The 19414-nt window shown below is 56.7% G+C and overlaps 2 protein-coding genes across 2 annotated transcripts; one reads left to right on the top strand and one right to left on the bottom strand.

Annotated features, from left to right (window-relative positions):
* The first annotated feature begins 135 nt into the window (after positions 1 to 135).
* Positions 136 to 13289, top strand: TK1 (thymidine kinase 1). Its single transcript, XM_043462264.1, has 7 exons — positions 136 to 320; positions 437 to 468; positions 1504 to 1614; positions 4495 to 4588; positions 11673 to 11762; positions 12058 to 12177; positions 12351 to 13289. The coding sequence occupies exons 1-7, from the start codon at positions 255 to 257 to the stop codon at positions 12549 to 12551; spliced, it is 714 nt and encodes a 237-aa protein (XP_043318199.1). The 5' UTR covers positions 136 to 254; the 3' UTR covers positions 12552 to 13289.
* Positions 13290 to 14332: 1043 nt separating this feature from the next.
* Positions 14333 to 18158, bottom strand: SYNGR2 (synaptogyrin 2). The gene is made up of 4 exons (XM_043462265.1): positions 17998 to 18158; positions 15915 to 16152; positions 15444 to 15583; positions 14333 to 15353 (listed from the first exon to the last, which is right to left on the bottom strand). Exons 1-4 carry the CDS (start codon positions 18094 to 18096, stop codon positions 15156 to 15158), a joined length of 675 nt encoding a protein of 224 aa, XP_043318200.1. The 5' UTR covers positions 18097 to 18158; the 3' UTR covers positions 14333 to 15155.
* Positions 18159 to 19414: the final 1256 nt, after the last annotated feature.

The following is a 19414-nucleotide window of genomic DNA, read 5'->3' as shown; positions in this document are numbered from 1 at the left end:
CGCCCCAGAGGAGCCACGCCCACCTCTCCCAGGACAGAGCCTGGTACGCGCGTTTCTGGTCCCTCCCACGAGGGGGCGGGCTGAAGCCAAATCTCCCTCCAGTCCCGCGGCCGCGCGGTGATTGGTTCCGGGACTGCGGCCCTGGCTCCCGATTGGCCCGCGCCAGGGATAACGTGCCCTGCGCGGGAACCGGCGGGAGCCTGCAAGGCGGCGGCGGCGCAGAGTGCTCGGTTTGCCAGCTCCCTGAAGGTGCCATGAGCTGCATCAACCTGCCCAACGTGCTGCCAGGCTCCCCCAGCAAGACCCGGGGGCAGATCCAGGTGCGGGCGCCGGGGCGGGGTCGGGGTCAGGGTCGGAGTCGTGACTGGTGGAGGGGGGGAGGTCCCCGGGTATCTGTGCGCCCCGGGTCCCGAAGTGACCTCTCCTTTTCTCCTAGGTGATTCTCGGACCCATGTTCTCAGGAAAAAGGTAATGGCCTTGCGGGACGGGGGTGGCCCAGGACCTCCTCTGCTTCCTTGCTCCTCCTCCAGCCCCCCGGGACGCCGTCCGCCCCGCCCCGAACCTGCGGCCCCTCTCAGAGCACCGGCCCCCCCACCCCCAGACATCTCCGGCTGCCCGACCCCCGCTTTCCCGCCCAGAATGTCTCTCCTCCGTGGAATTCCTCGCGGAGGAGGCGCTCCTCCCATTTCCGTCAGACCCTCCTCCGCTTGGGGCCATGCAACCACCCATCCTTCCGGGAGCTGGTCATCGTTTGATCATCGTTTAGCCCCTCCAAAGCCCCACCTGTAGAGCGTGTGCACGGTGGCCGGGCCCTGAGCGTCCTGCAGTGTCTGTCGCTTCCTTCCAGTGTGACTGTTTCCTTAGATGGCCCAGGAAGGTGGTCACTCTGCACGCTGCAGAGTCAAGCCACCGGCACCTTCACTTCCTTGAAGTGATAGACCCAATCCCAGACCAGGTGGGGCCAGCGAGCTCCCAGTCACTCCCCTGACCCCTTCCTACATGGCCCTGGGGGAGATCCCTCCAGCTCAAAGCCCTTGCCCACGATGGTGAGGCTCAGGGTGGGCTCGTGGACACAGACTTGATGCTTTCCTTGTTGCACCAAAAAGTTCTGTTCGTTCAGATTAGGTGAAGAACTGTGGGGTGAGATGATTTTGGAATGGAATCTGGACCCCTCTCCTCTGCATGTGGTCTTTGCCTCTGCCCACCCCACTGTGCCCCTGACAGAATCACTCCTTCAGCCCCTCCCTGGACCACCTGAGGGCCCCTCCTTGACACCCTCCCTATAGAGAATGACTTCCTGCCCAGACATGCTCCTCCCTCCTGGGCCTAGACTGAAACTCTGTGCTGGGGCCCTTTCTGTGAGACCTTCCCCACACCCTGCCCTGCGGCCTTCCCCTCCATGGGTGGGACTCAGGCTGCAGACCCCCAGAAGGCGGTGGGGAGCCCAACTTGAGCTATTGGGGTCTTCCTCGTCCACATTAACGCTTGGGCCTTCCCTTGCAGTACTGAGCTGATGAGACGGGTCCGTCGCTTCCAGATTGCCCAGTACAAGTGCCTGGTGATCAAATATGCCAAAGACACGCGTTACAGCAGCCTCTTCTCCACACATGACCGGTCAGTCCCTGCCTCTTCCATCTTGTCCCCACACCTTTTGTGAGAAGCCCGGTGTAAATTCACAGAACATACTGTGAGAGTTCTTTAGAGCAGATGGTTAATAATGCTGATGCCTGACAACGAACTGTTTAAATCTGCTAACTTTCCTAGTTGCTTGGCATGGTACCCTACAACTTGGCCTTTCTTGGGACTCTAGCCCAGTGGTTCTTAACCCAGAGGAGGTGATTTTGCCTTCTAGAGTCTATTTGTAATGTCTGGAGATGTTTTTAGTTTTTAACCACAGGAGGAGATAAGGGCATGATGGCAACTAGTCGGTAGAGGAATGCCACTGAACATTCTACGATGCACAGACCGCCTCACAGCAAAGAATGATCCAGCCCCAAATGTCAGTAGTATCTGGCCAAGGTTAAGAAATGCTGTTCTTGACCTCCATGGAGGGTGCAAACTGGTCCTGTTGGCCTGCAGAGTGAATCTTATTTAAATTTTTAGTTGGCTTGTCCTTGACTTCCCCTCGTCTTGTGGCCTTGGAGCATCCCCCTTTTATGTTTATCTGCCTGCGCCCTGTGGACATTTCAGTCCGCTGCCTGAAGTTGGGAAGTGAGATTTAGTACCATTCCTGCCATTCCATGCAGCAGATTGGGGCCTGATATTTTGGAGCCTGAGACACTGTTGTCTTCCAGATTTGTCCACCTGAGCCCCCAGCATCAAGGCCATGCTGTGTGTGGTTTCAGGGTGGGAGCTTTTTTTTTTAAAGGTAAGAGGTGGATTTCTTTAGAGAGAAACACACGCCACAGACAGAGTATGGCCCATCTCAGAAGGAGAGAGTGGCCTCAACATATGGCATGGTTAGTTTTTACGGGCTGGGTGATTTCATAGGCTAACGAGTGGGGTTCTGAAGGCGGGCAGGGAAGCTCCAGTGGCGCAATCGGTTAGCGCGCGGTACTTATATGGCAGTGCGGGCAGGTGCTGAGGCTTAGAGGGCCCTGGACTTGGAGTTAAGTTAAACATTATGACATTTCCCCGACCTACTGTCTGTTGCAGATAGGTCATTTACATCTCCAAATTTGCCTTCTCATCCCTAAAACACAGGCCTCTGCTGCATGGGACTCGGGGAGCATCAGGGGAGGACAATCAGGCAGTAGAGGCAACGCTGCAGCAAATAGAAGTGAAGCTTCTGGAGTCTGTTCAATGGGGTGAAATCCAAGCTCACCCCAGGGTCACAGACCCTCTCTGACATGGGCTGTGAGGCCTGGACAAGCCCCAGCAGAGACCGAACGTTTGGCAGGGTGACAACGCTCCAGAGACGCTGCTCTTGCTAGAGATGGAACCAGCTTACTGCCTTGCCTGCATTCTGGTTTTCTTTATTTGGGGAAGGGTGGGGAATTTAAAATGCAGGAAATAGTTTCACACTCTTCCCAGAGCTTGAAGCAGGATGACCATAAGATAACTGGTAAAATAATCACTACGGCATAGTTTTAAAAGAGAAAGTTGCTCAGTCATGTCCAACTCTTTGCCACCCCTCTGTCCATGGGAGTTTTCCCAGCAAGAATACTGGAGTGGGTTGCCAGGGATTGAACCCAGGTCTCCTGCCTTGCAGGCAGATTCTTTATGGTCTGAGCTACTCTAGCTGCAAACTGCAGAACCTTCAGGAAGCTCCTAGCCCCTTGCAAGGCTAGTTCAGAGGAGCAGGCAGAAATGGAAACAGAAGAAAATAACGTTGTAGAAAAACAGAAACTTTAAAAAAAAAAAAAGACAAAGAACTAGCTTTCCTCTTCCAGAAGGCCTGGCTGTGGGGGCAGGGTGGGATTCACTGTCATTTAATGCACTGGAACATTCCCACAGCTGCCTTTCGCTTTCATACTCTGCTGGGTGGGAATCCGCCCTTAGGAAACACGAGGCAGAAGCATGAATGTGGATTTGACTCTGCCTGTTAATAGCTCTATGGTCTGTAAGAAATCCTGTAATCAGCCAGAGGAGTCCAAAGGAGGGAATTCTAGGTCACCGCCCTGCTGGTTGGTGTTCCCAGCTTATCTCTGCTGGCGCTTGGGGCTGCAAGTCTTAGATTCTGGTGCTAATGGTCTGCCCCGGGCCATGGTAAGACTTTCATGGGCCCCTTCCTCTATCAAAAGAAAAAATAAAAATTATACTCTGACTACATTGCTAGAAAGACAAAAATCAGACTGAGTCACATTCTGATTTTTTTTAATAATTTTATTTATTTATTTTTTGTTGGGCTGGATCTTCCTTGCTGTTCAGGCTTTTCTCTAGTTGAGGCGAGCGAGGGCCACTCTCGAGTTGTGGTGGGCAGGCTTTTTTCACTGGGGTGGCTTCTCCCAGGCCACACGGGCTTCAGTCGTTGGAGCTACTAGGCTCCAGGGCACAGGCTCAGTAGCTGTGGCTCACAGGCTCAGTTGCCGTGCAGCACGCGGGGTCTTCCAGGATCAGAGCTCGAACCTGTGCCTCCTCCACTGGCAGGCAGATCCTTTACCACTGAGCCACCAGGGAAGCCCCTTATTCTGAGTTTTAAAAGAGAATTAAAAGATTTCATTCATCCCCAAAGCATCATGGGCCCACACACACACACACAGCAGAGAAGAGCTTGGCATCCAGGTTGACCTTTTACATTGGGCATTGCTAATTTCCAGTCCAAAGCGTGAAGTGAAATAGCTCGTGTTGAATAACTGGTTTTCTGAACAGAGACCTTTACTCTCCTCCCCAGATGCCTTCCCACGGGCAGTAACTTCTTGAAGCTCTAGGCAGATGGCTCGACCTGCTTTGCAGGGAGGGGGTGGTCGTGAGGCACTTCCCTAGCCCCTCGTCTTGGTTCCGGGTCTCCTTGGGTTCCCCTACCTTGCCCACACTCTGGCTTTCTGTCCCCAGGAACACCATGGAGGCCCTGCCAGCCTGTCTGCTCCGGGACGTGATCCAGGATGCCCAGGGCGTGGCCGTCATAGGCATCGACGAAGGGCAGTTTGTAAGTTGACGTGTCCTGACATTGCTCTTCCTATGAACCCCTTAAGTCCCCCTTTTTCCTCTGCTGGTTTGGAGGTTATTGGTTCTATTTCTGATCTTTAAAGGTAAATATTGCTAAGTTAATTTGCTTTAACTAGTATCTGAAAACCCTTTGAATTCTCCTTCCTGCTTTCTGTGTTACTGAGTTATTTTTTTTTTAATATTTATTTATTTGACTGCTTGGGTCTCATTCAGTCTTCATTGTAGCATGGGGGATCTAGCTTCCTGACCAGGGATCAAACCTGGGCCCTCTTCATTGGGAGCACAGACTCTTAGCCACTGGACCACCAGGGGAGTCCCTCTGTGTTACTGTTACATGGAATTTATTGTACCTTAAAAAAAAAAAATTATGATGAACAAAAAAATTTGATTTCTCAATACCAGAAGGAAGGGTTTGGTTTGGTTTGGCTCATTGATGCTTCTTGCTTGTTTTTTTTTTGTTTTTTTTTTTTTAATTATTCATTTGGCAGTGGTGTATGTCTTAGTTGCGGCATATGGGATCTAGTTTCCTGACCAGGGACTGAACCCGGGCCCCCTGCATTGGGAGCACAGTCTTAGTTGCTCGATCACTGGGGAAGTCCCTCTTGCTTATTCTTTATGGGTTTATTTTTCCTCCTACTGAAACACATCCTTTAGTAGTTCTTACAGCCAGGCTGTGTCGGTTGGAAGCTCTCCCAGTCTTGATGTGAAAATGGCTTTATTTTGTTTTCTAGTTTTATTAGGGTGGCACTTGGCCAGTATTTCCCCTTGCTGCTTTGGAAAAGCAGCAGCCGCACGCCTTGGAGCTCAGGAGAAGGCTTCTCTGATCACTCTCCTGGGCAGGGAACCTGTCTATTCCCTCTCAGAACAGTGTGGTCCAGGGAGGTCTTATTTTTATTGATCCTGTTTTGTACTGGGTGTGGCTTATGTAACAATCTGCTCTTGGGTTTTTTGTTTGTTTTCGCTTTATTGGAGCAGAGTTGATTGACAGTGTATTAGTTTCAAGCATACAGCAAAGTGACTCAGTTACAGGTATACATCCAGCCACTCTTTTTTATTGATTCTTTTCCCACACAGGCCATTACAGAACATTGAGTAGAGTTCCCTGTGGTGTGCAGGAGGTCCTTATTAGCTCTCTGTTTTATATATGGCAGTATGTATATGTCAATCCCAACCTCCCAGTTTATCCTCGCCCACCTCATGCCCCCTGGTAAACATAACTTTGTTTTCTACACCTGTGACTCTGTTTCTTTTTTGTAAATAAGTTCATTTGTACCTTGTTTTTTTTTTTTAGACTTCACATATAAGTGATATTATGTGATGTCTTCCTCTGACTTCACTCCAGGTCCATTCACGCTGCTGCAAGTGGCATTGTTTTGTTCTTTTTAATGGCTGAGTAATATTCCATTGTACATATGTACCACATCTTCTTTATCCACTCATCTGTTGATGGACATTTAGATACTCTTGTTTAAGAACCAATTCTGTTCCTTCCGTTGTCTTTCTGGAAACCTCCTTTTACAGTCGTTTCCAGCTCACTCTGCATCCGGGTCGTTAGGAGCGTGTTCTCAGGCTGAGCTTCTGGGTTGTCTCTTGTGATCTTAGTTTCTTTCCAGTGTTTTGCAATGTTTTGCTTTTGCAAGTGCGTCTTAAATGGATACAACTAAAACTCCCGAGGGAGTGTACTTCAACCCCCACCTCCAGCCATTACCTTAGGGTAATGTGAGCTCCTATGACAAATAAACCCAAATTTTCAGTAGCTTACCATGAAAGAAATTTATTCCAAGTCATCAGTGGTGGGATCGCCTGCCAACGAGGCTCCTGTCTTCACACGTGACTTCCAAGATCAGTCTGGGTGGCCGCATGCTGACGGGAGAGAGGGGAGAGCCCGGGGGTCCCTAGAACCCAGTGGGTCCCTGGGTGGTTTCCGTGTGCCAGGGTCTGCGTGCATGCCTTGCCTCTGCTGCCTTCCCACCACTGGAGTTTTGGCATATGGGTCCCTTATCTGTACATTTGGTCCAGTGCTATGCCCTGGAGGAAGAGGAAATAGAGAATTAAGGAAATACTTTTCTGTGTTAGGTGAGTGGTCGGCAATCTGCCTGCCCTGCCTTCCAGGTCCCAGGTCAGGGTGGAGTCAGTGGCTCGGCTGTAATGTCCTACAGGGATGTCTCAGGCTCTGTTCTGGTGATCACAGCCCCCGGCTTCCCTCCCACCTGAGACTGGGGGTCCTCTATCCCCACACAGGGTGTATCTTTCGGTGTGTCCCGTCTGTTCACCCACCTTGTTGTGTCCACTGCATTTCTGCCTCTGGAGATGGTCAGCTTGCTTCTGAACACAGCTGTGTCTTAGCTGGCCTCTTCATGCACACACGCGTACACTTATGTTTTCTTTTGTGGCTTCTTGGTGGAGGGACTTGGGGTAAGAGGGGGTTCAGGGTGAGAACAGGGCTGCAGCTCTTCCCTTTCTCTTCTAGACGCTGATCTCCGGAACGCTCTGGGGAGCCTGGGTCAGTTTTGGGGAGGTGGCTCTCAGAACAGGGACTGTGAGCTTTGGGGAGGCTCTCATGCCCTTCAGGCCCAGTGTGTGCCCGCTAACCACTCTGCTCCCTGGCTGTAGGTTAAGTGTGTTTTCAGGGCTGAGCTGGACACCCTGGCAGGGACCTTCCTCTTCTGACACCTCCTTGGTGGAGAGCCAAGTGCCCTGGTTCGGGAGCTGGTGGGCCACCTGACCCCTAGTTCTATTCCGTGTTTCTATGGCTGCTTCCTCCCTGGCCAGCAAGTCACAGTTGAGTTTCCATCATAAGTATTTATTAAACCCCCTATAGAAACATCGCCAGTCCTCACCCCTGTGGGTCTTGCTTAGAAAGAAGTCTGGGGTCCCAGGGGCTGCCTCTCAACATGGGACCCAACAGAAGGACTGCCCCTCCCTTCCTTCATCCTTCCATGCAGACGGGGTGTCAGGGAGGGGTGTGTCTGAAGTCCCCAAGCTATCAGCTGAGGGTACAGTGATAGGTGGGCAGCTGGCTCCTGGGCATGCCAGCCTCGCGGTATCACCCTGAGTGCCGTTCTTATCTCTGCTTTACCACAAGTAGGAAGGGGGGTCATCTAGGAAGTCAGGAAGGACTGTACTTAAGAAGAAAGTCCATAATTGACTACCAACATCTTCTGCCCAGGGACCACCAGGAATAGCCCCAGAACTGAACAACTGGGGACTGTAGTTGCAGGGAGACACCGACATGAGAACTGGGGGGTGTGGGTGAGGGCTTGGTTATTAGGAAATGGGGGCTGCATTGAGTCATTCTGGGGAGGGTTTTGGAGGTCGGTTTGGCTTTTGATTTGGTATCCTGGGAAGGGCGATGATTCTGACCAGCATCTTAAACGTCACCTGTAGGGAGGGTGGACCAGGAGGCCGAAGCAGCAGGGGTCACTCCTTTATCCAGGAGGGGGAACATTTGGTATCCCGTAGCCAAGGTGATGCTTACGTTCTCTCTGTGCTCAGACATGCTTAGGGAGGGGTCTGGTTTGTTTTCACCATGCAACACGTGTGGGATGTTAGTTCCTGGACTAGGGATTGAACTGGGGCCTACGGCAGTGAGAGCTCTGAATCCTAACCACTGGACCCCCAGGGAATTCCCGAGAAGGAGTGTGGTTTTGTCTTGTGTGACTGAGCCAGAAGCTCATGAAATTAATTCTGTGAAATTAGTTGTATGAAATTAATTCTGTTCAGCACAGCAACCCCGAGGCCCACTGTGAACGCAGGCAGGTCCTCCCACTGCCCTGCCCTTCTTTTTCGCTGCTCAGAAAAACAAAACAAAAATCACAGAACATCTTGGTCTGCATCCTTCTAGTCTCCGTACATATATATCTACTTATAGATCGGGCTCATATCACGTGTTGTGACCATCTTTCCACATCAACAGACACCTGTCCTTAGGAAGGTACCATGTCTTGCATGACCCGCCCCCTTGGGTGCGGCACTTAAAGGCTGTGATGGACGTGTGGGTGGACCTCGGGCTGTCGTCTGGTGTATTGGGGTTTATCTGGTGTATTGGAATCACTGGTCAAGAGGTCGAGCTTATTCATCCAGTGTTTTCTGAGCTTGAGCCATCCGGCGGCCGTGTTCTAGGTGTTGGGGGTACAGCCAGGGTCTCGCCCTTGCACTTCCATTCTAGCTGGGGGAAAGAGATATGTAAAAGTTTTGGCAACTAGGGGAGAGAAAAGCCGTTTGAGTAGGTGGAGCCCCAGTGGAGATTATGCTTTATGAGAACGGTCAGAAAGGGGCTGGAAGGAAAGTGGGGTGAAGTTCCCAGGCAAGAGTGTGCTCCAGATCAGGGGCTTTGGCCTGGTCAGCAGGAAGGACTTCAGCCTTAACCCTGGGAGAGCCTGGAAGCTGCCCAGGATGGTCCTCTGCCGGAGGGGCATGGATGGATTGCGAGAGGGGGGCGGGAAACTCCGGGTCTCTGCAGACATCCCCCGAGGAGGGCAGGGGGCGGTGGCTGCACGCACATATTCTGTTCTGCCTGCCTTTCTCTTTTCTTCCTGGGTGGCTGACACTGTTTTCCCTGTATTTTTCCTTTTGTAAAGAGCCTCCTCTTGGGTTGTCTTTCCTCTAGGACGTGTGATATAACCAGTACCACTTTGTTACATGCTGTAAATACTTCTTCCTGGTTTATTTGCCTCTGGATTTGGTCTGGGCATCTCATTTAGTCTTTACCATTCAAGGTGGAGCGGCTGAATCCTTCACTGTCACATCCTTCGCCCCATCCCCTCCTGTGGCCTCTGCAACCTTCAACGCCAGCCGGGCTGCCAGGAAGTGAGGTCTCCGCCTGGGCAGGGCCGGGGTGCTTCCCTCGAGCATCACGAGGCCACCACCTCTCAGCAACATGACGACAAGGGCAAATCTCTTTCCTGGCTGCCTGATCTCCGCTTCCACAGCTTTCGGTCCTCTCCCCCACCCATCACACCTTGTTCAGGAAGCGGTTCTCGGCAGGTCAGCCCTGGTGCTGGACCAGCAGATGAATCACATGGGCAGGCTTGTCACTGTCGAGAAACCCCTCCTGTTGCTTTTCTCGCTGGATCCCCCGTGGTGATCATTTTTATCTCCCAAGAAAATTCGTTTGCTAGGTTCTCTGAAGTCCCGCTTTAAATGTAACCTGTACTGGGGTCTCTGGCTGCTGTAACATGCACTGCAGACCAGGCGGTTTAAACCACAGACATTCATTTCCTACAACTCTGGAGGCTGGGAGCCCAAGATCAAGGTGTGGGCAGGGCAGGTTCCCCCTGAGGCCGCGAGGGAGAGTTGGAGAGTCTGTCTCAGGCCGGTCCCCTCGGTGTGTGGGTGGCCATCTGCTCCCTGCATCTTCACATTCATCTTCTCCTCTGTCTGTCCCTGGGTCCAAGTTTCCCCTTTTTGCGAGGACACCATTCATACCGGAGTGAGGCCCACCCTACATACCTGCTTTAACTGGATGACCTCTGCAAAGACTCTCTCTCCAAATAAGGTCGCATTCTGAGGTATTGGAGGTCAGGGTTTCAGCATAAGGATTTGGCGGGGAGGGGGGTGGTGGGGGTGGAAGGGTTCACGAGTCAACCCATAACATAACCTAAAAAAATGAATGGTGACAGAAATAAACGTCAGTAACCTGGTTGGTTACCAGTGGGCCTTCTGGGATGTTGCAGACTACCTGGGCAGCTCTGACTGTACCTTGGATCATCCAGGAACCCCTGCGGGGGGCCCTGGGTTCAGTGTTTGGGCAGAGAGCGGGGTGGCATGTGAACAGGGCACAAAGTTCAGGTGGAAGAACTGAGCTCTCTCATCACTGGCATCACTGCAGGAGGCAGGGTGGAGGACCCCTCGCAGTCCCCAAACCCTGGTGTGGAGGGACCATGTCTGGACAGGGAGGGTAGGATGAAGAGGGTGCTCCTCCCAGGGTGGTTCTGCCCCCCGCCGTCCCCGTGGATTTCTGGCAATGTCTAGAAACAGTTTTGTTTGTGACAACGTGGGTGGGGGTGGGGGGCACTGGTGGACGGGTCCTTGCAGGCTGGGGGCTACATTTCTGTGATCTGTGAGGAGCGAGTCCTTTAGAGAAGAGGAGGGGCCTCACCTGGAGCCAGGCTGGAGCCTCAGGGTGGGAGGTGCTGTTTCCATAGCACAGGCTCAGCAAACCCTGCAGAGGGCGGTCAGATCTGGCTTTCGTGAATCCTGCTGGAACTGTTCCGGGTTCTCTAAGCCCTGTCCTGGTCCTCCTATGGGTGAACCCTCAGGTCTTGTAACTATACACCTCCACGAGTGGCTTGGAGAGAGACCCTTTGCCCAAACACTCGAACTCCCCACTTCCCCCAACCCACAGACCAGATAGATGATTGACCAGTGAAAGGTCACCAAAGGATTCGTTTAAGTAGTGGCCCCTTGGGCCACTTGAAATGAAATTTGATTTACCAAGTAAGTGACTTTCTGCAGGTGGTGTGTTGAGCCATCCTGCTCTGTAAGTGGCCAGTGGAACTCCTACCCCTTCTCCAGGCATCTCACGGCACATTATGTTTAAAAGAAGAAAAAAACAAAAGCAAACACACAGAGCCTGCCTCTCAGCCAAATAGCATATGTAATGAGGTATTTGAGTGTCCTTAATCCTTAAACATCACCAAGGGCCTTCCTTGCCTTTTCCTGGGCTCCGGAACGTGAAATCATTGCCAGGGTCACAGCTAATGAATGGGTCCAACCGAGAACCGGGTTCAAGCCCGAGGCAGTGTCGGATCTGAGCTTTGGTCCACTGTGGTGGCAGACGGCCTCTCCACCTGGGTTGCATCACCCTGGTGGCAGGTCCGGGCGCCTAGCCTGGAGCACGGCCTGGCTCTGCTGTGGAAACTTGGTGCGATGGGGGAGCGAGTCAGGCAACTGTGGGTGTGCAGGCCGTGTGCCGGGTGGGAGGGCTGGGGCTGCCCTGTCTCAGCTGCACGCCGACCCAGGTAGCTGGAGCTTCTGGGCCTGGTGGCGTGTCCGCAGCTCCCGGAAGCTGCTACCCAGGGCAGAAGCTCACTCCCTCCTCCTCCTCTCACCCTTTCCCCCAGTTCCCTGACATCGTGGAGTTCTGCGAAAACATGGCCAACTCGGGGAAGACCGTCATCGTGGCTGCACTGGATGGGACCTTCCAGAGGAAGGTGAAGTGTTTGGTCCAAGTCTTGGGATGGGACCGGGGACGGAGGGGCCTGGGCAGGGCACAGAACTGGACAGCCCAGCCCGCCCTGGATGCCCACACCATGCCCGAGCCCAGGCACTCAGGCCAGCCAGACCCAGCTCCCGGGGGTGACCCTGACTCCACCTGCCTTGGCTGGTGCTCTGGGGGAAGCCAAGGTCCAGGCTTAGTTTCCTGGCTTCAGGGCTGTGAGTCAGGGGCTCTAGGAAAAGCCCACCCGGTGAAATGAGTGTGCACCCGTCTTTCTGTGGCCGGTACAGGCTTTTGGGACCATCTTGAACCTGGTGCCCCTGGCGGAGAGCGTGGTCAAGCTGACGGCGGTGTGCATGGAGTGCTTCCGAGAGGCCGCCTACACCAAGAGGCTGGGCGTGGAGAAGGAGGTAGCTGCCCCCCACCTTCTCCAAAGGATGGGCGGGTGGGGGGCAGGGAGGGGCGCCTACACCAAGAGGCTGGGTGTGGAGAAGGACGTAGCCGCCCTCTGCCTTCTCCCAGGGGTGAGGGGTGGGGCGCTGCGCCCCCCGCTCAGTGCAGGTTCTTCCTGTCTTACGGTCAGGTCGAGGTCATCGGAGGAGCGGACAAGTACCACTCCGTGTGCCGCCTGTGCTATTTCAAGAAGGCCTCGGGTCAGCCCGCCGTGCTAGACAGCGAAGAGAATAAGGAGAACTGCCCGATGACGCTGGTAAAGCCCGCGGAGGCCCCAGGAGCCCGGAAGCTGTTTGCCCCTCATATCCTGCAGTGCAGTCAGGCCAACTGAGGCACTGGCCCCTCCCCGGGGCGGGCACTCACCGGCCACCTGCTCCCCCCGCCCGCGGTCGCCCCCTGGCGGACGCCCGCGCGCTGCCCGACCTTCTTGGAGGAGGAAGTTGAGGGTGGGGTGGTGTTGGGGGGATGGAGGTTTCACCAGCCATCGGCTGGCTGCTGCGCCCTTTCCCAGGCCAAGGCAGCGGCTGGTGGTCTGCACTGCACACTTCCCTCCTTGCCTGCCCACTGGCTTTTCTCAGTTCCCATCCCGGCTGCGGGGCCATCGCAGTCTCCCCAGGCCGGAGCTGGCCGCCCTGCGAGGCGGGGTCTGGCCGCTGCAGCCGTCCCTCTTGGGGTGAGGCCAAGCCGCAAGCTGCTGTGACATCGGCGTCGCCGGCTTCTTCCCCCTTTGTGGCATTTGCTGTTGAGTTTCTGTTCTCACAGGGCAGTCCATACCCCAGCTCCTCTGGCTCAGCATGGGCCTCCTCCCACGCAAAGACTTGGTCCCTCAGCCTGGGACCGGCTCCCGGCTGACCCTGGGGATGGCTGGACTTGTTCTTATTTCCTTTTGGGCTGAAAGCCCTTCCTGATCTGGCGATCATTTTCTCCGGAATTACAGCTTCTTCCACATGGGTGACACTTACCCTACTCTGGGGCTCAGCTCCCATGGGCTTGTCTTCTAAGGAGATGGGGGCTGTGTGTGTGTATGGAACTGATAACTAATATTAAAATTTATTGGTTGGTAAAAGCATATTTCTCTTTTAACTGTCTGGGATTCCCCGGGTCTCACTATAGACACCTCTGACATGATTCAGGTATGGGGATTTCCTTTCAAATCTTTTTCTAGTACTCCTGACCCCTTAACCACAAATCTTTTTAACTGAGAGATGATCATCAAGTGTTCTAAGAGGAATGTTTGCCTGCTCTTCTGTCTGGGCGGGTTTCAGGTCAAGATGGATGCAGGAGCCTGTGGCTTGGTTGGAAAGATGAAGCCTTGGTCTGTGCTGCCAGCTGAGGCTGTGAGGTCAGGTTTTAGTTTGTGAAACAGACACTTGACCGTTCAGGAGACAGGAAGACCAGCTCTGCTGTGCCTTGGGCTCCGCCACAGCCCGTTGGCTGTGGGCAGCTTATGGGAAGGTGAGGGTGCTCCAGGGTGGGGTAGGCCTGGGCTGAGGGTCTGTCCCGTGCAGATGGGGTCTGAGTCCCCCCACCCTTACCTCAGCTTCTCCCTCCCATTGGCTTGTGGCTGGTCTCAGGTTACAGAGGTGCAGTACCATGGTCAGACCTTAATTCCCAAACCCTGTGAGTTTTTACTCAGGATTTTGAAACTACTGGGGCCCACTTTTGACAGCTCCCTCTCACTGCTCGAAAGGGGAAGTCCAGAGTTGCCTCGGGGGCCCTGGCCTCCTGCCTGAGTGGAGCTTGCTCCCTGGCGTGGGCTGGGCAGTTAGGCCGGCTCCCCAAGGGTCTGAGACAGGCTGCAGGGGTTCTGAGCCCTGACTACAGGAAGCAGAGGACCCCTGCCCCTCCTGGGGCATGCCAGGACCCTGGCAAGGCGGCCCAGAAGAGCTGTGTTGTTTACAAGCTGAGCACAGTTGCTATTTTAAGATGCTGATGGAGGGCGGTGTGAGGCATGAGACCCCAGGCCGGGTGGGGGTGGGGGGAGTTGCTGGGCACAATGGAGGGGCAGGCTGCCACAACTTAGGTTCCATAGGGCCTCAGCCACAGCTTGGACCTCGGTGGAATTTCTCTTCCTCCCAGCCCCCGGGAGAGGCCCCGCCAATGACATGGAGATTATGAATGAGAAAACCATTTATTCCATCTCCAGAATTAGTCTAACAGAATCCAAGGGTGCTGTGCGTCCTTCCCCCAAGGCTTTGTAATATACATTCAGAGCAGCCTGGGGGCTGTGGGTGCATCCCACACCTCCTGACAGAGCTGGGATATTTACATAAAGCTGGGTGTTGTCAGGCAAAGCCCCTCCCTGCGGCCACAGGGCGGGATCTGAGACAGCTGCCTGAGTCCCCCTCGGCTGCCAGGAAGGTGACCCAGAGGCACTGGCACAGAGTGACCACAGGTCCAAGCGAGCAGACACTTCAGCAGTGAGCACGGCCGGCCGGCCGCCCGCAGAGCGGGCAGGGGGCTGGGGCGGAACAAACCTGAGTGAGGAGGGAAGAAGCCCTGGCCCAGCGCCCGCGGCAGGAGCCAGGAGAAGGCCCCGCAGCCTCGTCTTTGGCAGAGAACCCCAGATGGCTGCAGCCACCGGCGCCTGGATGTGGGCCCGGCTCCTGGGCTGGGGAGAAGCTAAGGCACTTGTCAAAACAGCACATCGGGTGCCTGGAGCTATTCCAGGTGGGGATGCCGGTCATTAAAAGCAACAAAACATGTCTAGCTAAAAAACGCTTTCCTAAAAAAATGCCCTCGAGGAGTGGTGGGTGAAGCCCTTGGGGCACAGGCACTTCAGGGCGCTCTCTCCAGGCCCTGTGTCAGTTCGGACAGGAGCCAGGTGCGTTGAGAGGGGCCGGCGGCTCTAGGAGCCGAGCCTTGGGGGAGGAGCTGGGGAGGAGGGGAGGCCCCCAGGCGCCCTCCTCCCTCCGCACACCATCCCCGCGGCAGCTCAGTACACAGGGGGCGGCTGGTAGCCCTCGGTGCTCTCAGCGTTCTGGGTGAAGGGCGGCTGCTGGTAGGTGTCCGCGGGCACACCTGGGTAGGAGGCGTAGGCCGTGTTCGGGTCTGGAGTGGGGTCCACGTAGTTCTGGATGAAGTCATCCACTCCAGCCTTGTAGCGCTGGTAGGCCAGGGAGGCCAGCACACCCTGCAGGGAGCCCCAAGGTTTGGGTTCCTCAGCCCTGCACCACCCTTCACCAGAGACACCAGGACCCTGGCCTGCCCAGGGTCCACTTACCCAGGAGAAGATGGAGAAGAAGCTGAAGGTGATGGCCGCCCGGGCTGAGTCGGCTCCTATACGCACGTCGTCCACCTTGGTGGCCGCCCACTGGTTGGTGAGGAAGCAGAACCCAACGAACCACAGGAAGGTCCAGAGAGCTGGGGCGAAGGCCGGGAGGGGAGGGTCAGCTCCATGGAGCGGCGGCAGGACAGGGGCCCCCGGGAGCGAGAAGCCTCCCGGGGTGCAGAGGTGCTGATGCAGAAGCTGGAGTGGGGACAGGATGCCCTCTCTAGGGCTCTGCTTCAAGCCCCACTCAGCTCCAGGGGGTTTCAGCGGACGGTGAGTGCCAGCCTGACTGCGGGCGTGGGGGGACCCGGGGCTGCTCCCACCCCTCCCCAGCCTTCAGCCACAGACCCCTAGAGCTTCTGGGAACACTGCTGCTCCTGTTTACCCCAAGATCAAATGGAGGTGCAGGCAGCTGGCCGATACCTGAGAAGAGCAGGTCACCAATGACCAGGTACTTGCGGTCAGTGGCATTGCTGATCTGGGGGAAATAGGCGTCAACCACGAAGAAGAAGGCTGAGGCCAGGAAGGCCAACACCCCGATGGCGGCGCCGTAGCGGCAGGCATCCTCGTTGCGGTTGAACACGCAGTACTGCTGGTGGGAATTGTGGGTGTTGCTGTAGCCCTCGCCGAAGATACACGAGAAGACAATCAAGGCGAAGACCTGAGCAGGAGGCGGGGGAAGAGCTGAGTGACCGCCACCCTCGTGGGCCACACCCCCAGGCGGCACATGGAGTGGGACCCTGACGGGAGGGGACACTGGCCTCTGCCGCTCCTGCTGTTCCCCTGCTGGAGGTCAGCGACCCAGTCCTTCCTGAACTTGAGGAGCAAGTCCCCTCCCCACTCCCTTCTCCAGACATCCGTCATGAGGGGCATGACTGGGGATTCCTGGACTGAGGACAGTGGGGAGTGCAGGGGGATCTCCTGGGTGGGGACTGCCCACCCCGCTGTCTGCCTGGGGGATGGCTCTGCCTGACCACTCCCACTTTTAGTGAGTTTTAAGCAGGATGGCTCACAAAGTCAGAGAAACCCAAGCTTGGAGTCTCACCCCCGATCACCACCTGCCTGAGTCACCTCTCCAGCGCCCAGCCTCGGCCTGAACACCCAGTGATGGAGAACTCCTCCAACTTCAGGAAAACCAGGCCTCTGAACTGAAATCGGGTCCCCAGACTGCCAACTCCCACAGCCCCCTCTGACTCTTCCCTGCTCCAGGCTGGGCTCCCCCGTTTGGCCAGTTTTCCTCCTACAAAGAATTCTGGGCTCTTTGGCATCCTGTCCCCTGGCCTCCCAGGGAATTCCTGTTGGCTTCTGCCTACAGCGGGTCCCACCCACACAGGGCACATCAGGCGGGTCTGCCCAGCAGGCCTGTGGACACAGCTCTGTACTCGACCCTGGAGGCACTGGGGTAGGGGGTCAAGAGGGTGCACCAGCCACAACGCTGGGAGGGGCTCCGGGCCCTTGGGAGCAGCCTCACATCATCTGTCTCCACCCCAAACTGAAAGGCTACCGCCCCACCCTGCCTTATGAGTCCGGACACCTGGCTCCCTCTGGGACTAGCCCAGGCCTCTCCCCCGCCTGCCCTGCCTGCCTGCACAAGGCCCTCTCAATAGGCTCCAGAGCTGGCAGTCACAAGCCCCACCCCCAGCTGAAGATGAAGCCGGAACTCTGGATGCTGGGAGCAGTGTGCCAGCCTGACTCCTGGCACTGCCATCTCGAAACATGGGCATCTGCTCCTGGGGTCGGACCCCACAGGTCAGGCAGAGTGCGGATGAGGGTGTCACCAGGGCAACTCACAGGGCTTCAGCCCCAGGCAGGTGCAGAGTGGCTACTGTAGACCCAGCCCTCTGCCTGCGGGCTGGCTAACACCATGTCCAGCTTTGAGTTCTGGTTGTCCAAGAGGAGGGGCCCTCCCACCAACCCCCTGCCCCAGTAACCTGGTGCTGGAGCGGCTCACCCAGCTCAGGGGGAGGGGCACAGACTAGAGTCACTTGACCTTGGGTGGGGAAGCAGACCCATGGGCTGCTCTTGAGTGGAAGACAGGCTCTGTTTCAGGGTGGCCAGGCCCTCCCCCGCAACCCCGTGCACCCCACGTGGCTTCGGAAAGCCCCCCTCCTGATGAATTCCCCCAGGCTGGGAGTCGTGGCACGCTGGCCACCTGTCCTGGAGCCGCCTCAAGCTCCTCCCACTGCCAGCAGGGCGACGGGCCTGCTCCCGGCGGCGCCTCCCGGGCCACCCGGTGCCCGGGCCGGGAGGTGGGGGTGGCAGGGCCCGGGGTGGGGGGCGGCGGGGATCGGAGTGGGGGTGGGCGGCGGGGCCCCGGGGTGCGGGCGGTGGTGCGCCGCTGTAGGGTCCCGGGCCCCGCTCGCCCGCCCCGCGCGCGCCGCTTTCACCCCCGGGCCTAGGCCCCTACCACCTGTCGCGCTCTCCGGCGCGCGGAGGCCCCCTCCGCCCTCGCCGCCCCCGGCCTGGCGACGAAGTAGGGTCCCCGCGGCCCCGCACCCAGGCTCACCAAGCAGACGGCGCGCACCACCACCTGCGGCTGCGTCAGGAAGCGTCGCAGGTCGAAGGAGCCGCCCGCCTTGGCCGCGCCGTACGCCCCGCTCTCCATGTCGCCGTCGCCGCCGCCGCCGCCGCCGCGGACCGCCGAGGAGCCAGGCGGCCTCCCCGCCCCCGACTCGACTCCTCCCCCGGGGGCGTGGCCAGCGCCGCCCCAGGGACCGAGGGCAAAGTTCCGCCCAAGGCGAGCGGCGGTGCCCAGGCGGCTGCGGGGCCCCGACGGCCTGGCCTGGCCTGGCCTGCGCTGCCAGTCACCGAAGTCAGTCCAGCGGTCGCGGGCTCATTGTCCAGCCCACGTCTCGGCTGGGGGTCTCGTCCCTCTGCGATGCTGGCCCGCAGCGCTGCTGGAAAGGGTTCAGAGAGTCCCCGGGAAGAGAGGGTCGCAAGGAGGGCTCGCCCCTCTGCTCCAGCCACTCTTTGCCCTTGCATCCCCGCCTCCTCCTCCAGGAAGCTCCGCTAGACGCCCGTCTGGGTCCCACCTGTCCACGACCCAGGCTCCTATGCACCCCCTTTCTTCTCCCCTGTTCTACCCCAGCCCCGGGGCCACAGCCTGGACCCCTCCCCGCCTGGCCTGTCACTCTTTCCTCCTCTTTGGAGCTAAACCTGCGATGGGGTGAGGCCACAGTTCAGTTCAGTTGCTCAGTCATGTCCGACTCTTTGCGGCCCCACGGACTGCAGCACACCAGTCTTCCCTGCCCATCACCAACTCCCGGAGTTTACTCAAACTCATGTCCATTGAGTCAGTGATGCCATCCAACCATCTCATCCTCTGTCGTCCACTTCTCCTCCTGCCTTCAATCTTTCCCAGCATCAGGGTCTTTTCAAATGAGTCAGTTCTTCGCATCACTTGGCCCAAGTACTGGAGTTTCAGCTTCAACAGCAGTCCTTCCAATGAATATTCAGGACTGATTTCCTTTAGGATGGACTCGTTGGATCTCCTTGCAGTCCAAAGGACTCTCAAGAGTCTTCTCCAACATCACGGGCCGCTCCCAATTCTTCCCGGACCCAGCCCAGCCTGGAGGCCTTGAAGGGAGGGCTTTGTGAGGGCCGACTTCCAGGCTCCAAGCTGGTGTGTGGACAGAAAGGAAGTTCCCAGGGTGACAGGCAGGGGGCAGAGTTTAATCCAGTTCTTTCCGGAAATGGCTCAGAGAGTCCAAACTGGAATGACTGTGCGTGTCTGGTGAGTGGGTGGGGAGCGGGGGTTGAGTTTGGGGGGTGGGGGGTAGTTCTCCAGGGGCCTCAGGCTGACTGGGCAGGGAGGAGTTCCAGCCATCCTGGTTGCAGGTAAGGCTTAATGAGGGGGTGCTGGCCACGTGGGGCCCGGAGTCGTCCAGGTGAGCTGGACAGACGGGTGGGAGGTGGGGCCAGAC

This window comes from Cervus canadensis, chromosome 1, assembly GCF_019320065.1.
Source record: "Cervus canadensis isolate Bull #8, Minnesota chromosome 1, ASM1932006v1, whole genome shotgun sequence".
Classification (NCBI taxonomy): domain Eukaryota; kingdom Metazoa; phylum Chordata; class Mammalia; order Artiodactyla; family Cervidae; genus Cervus; species Cervus canadensis.
This window is presented reverse-complemented; position numbering and strand designations above follow the sequence as displayed.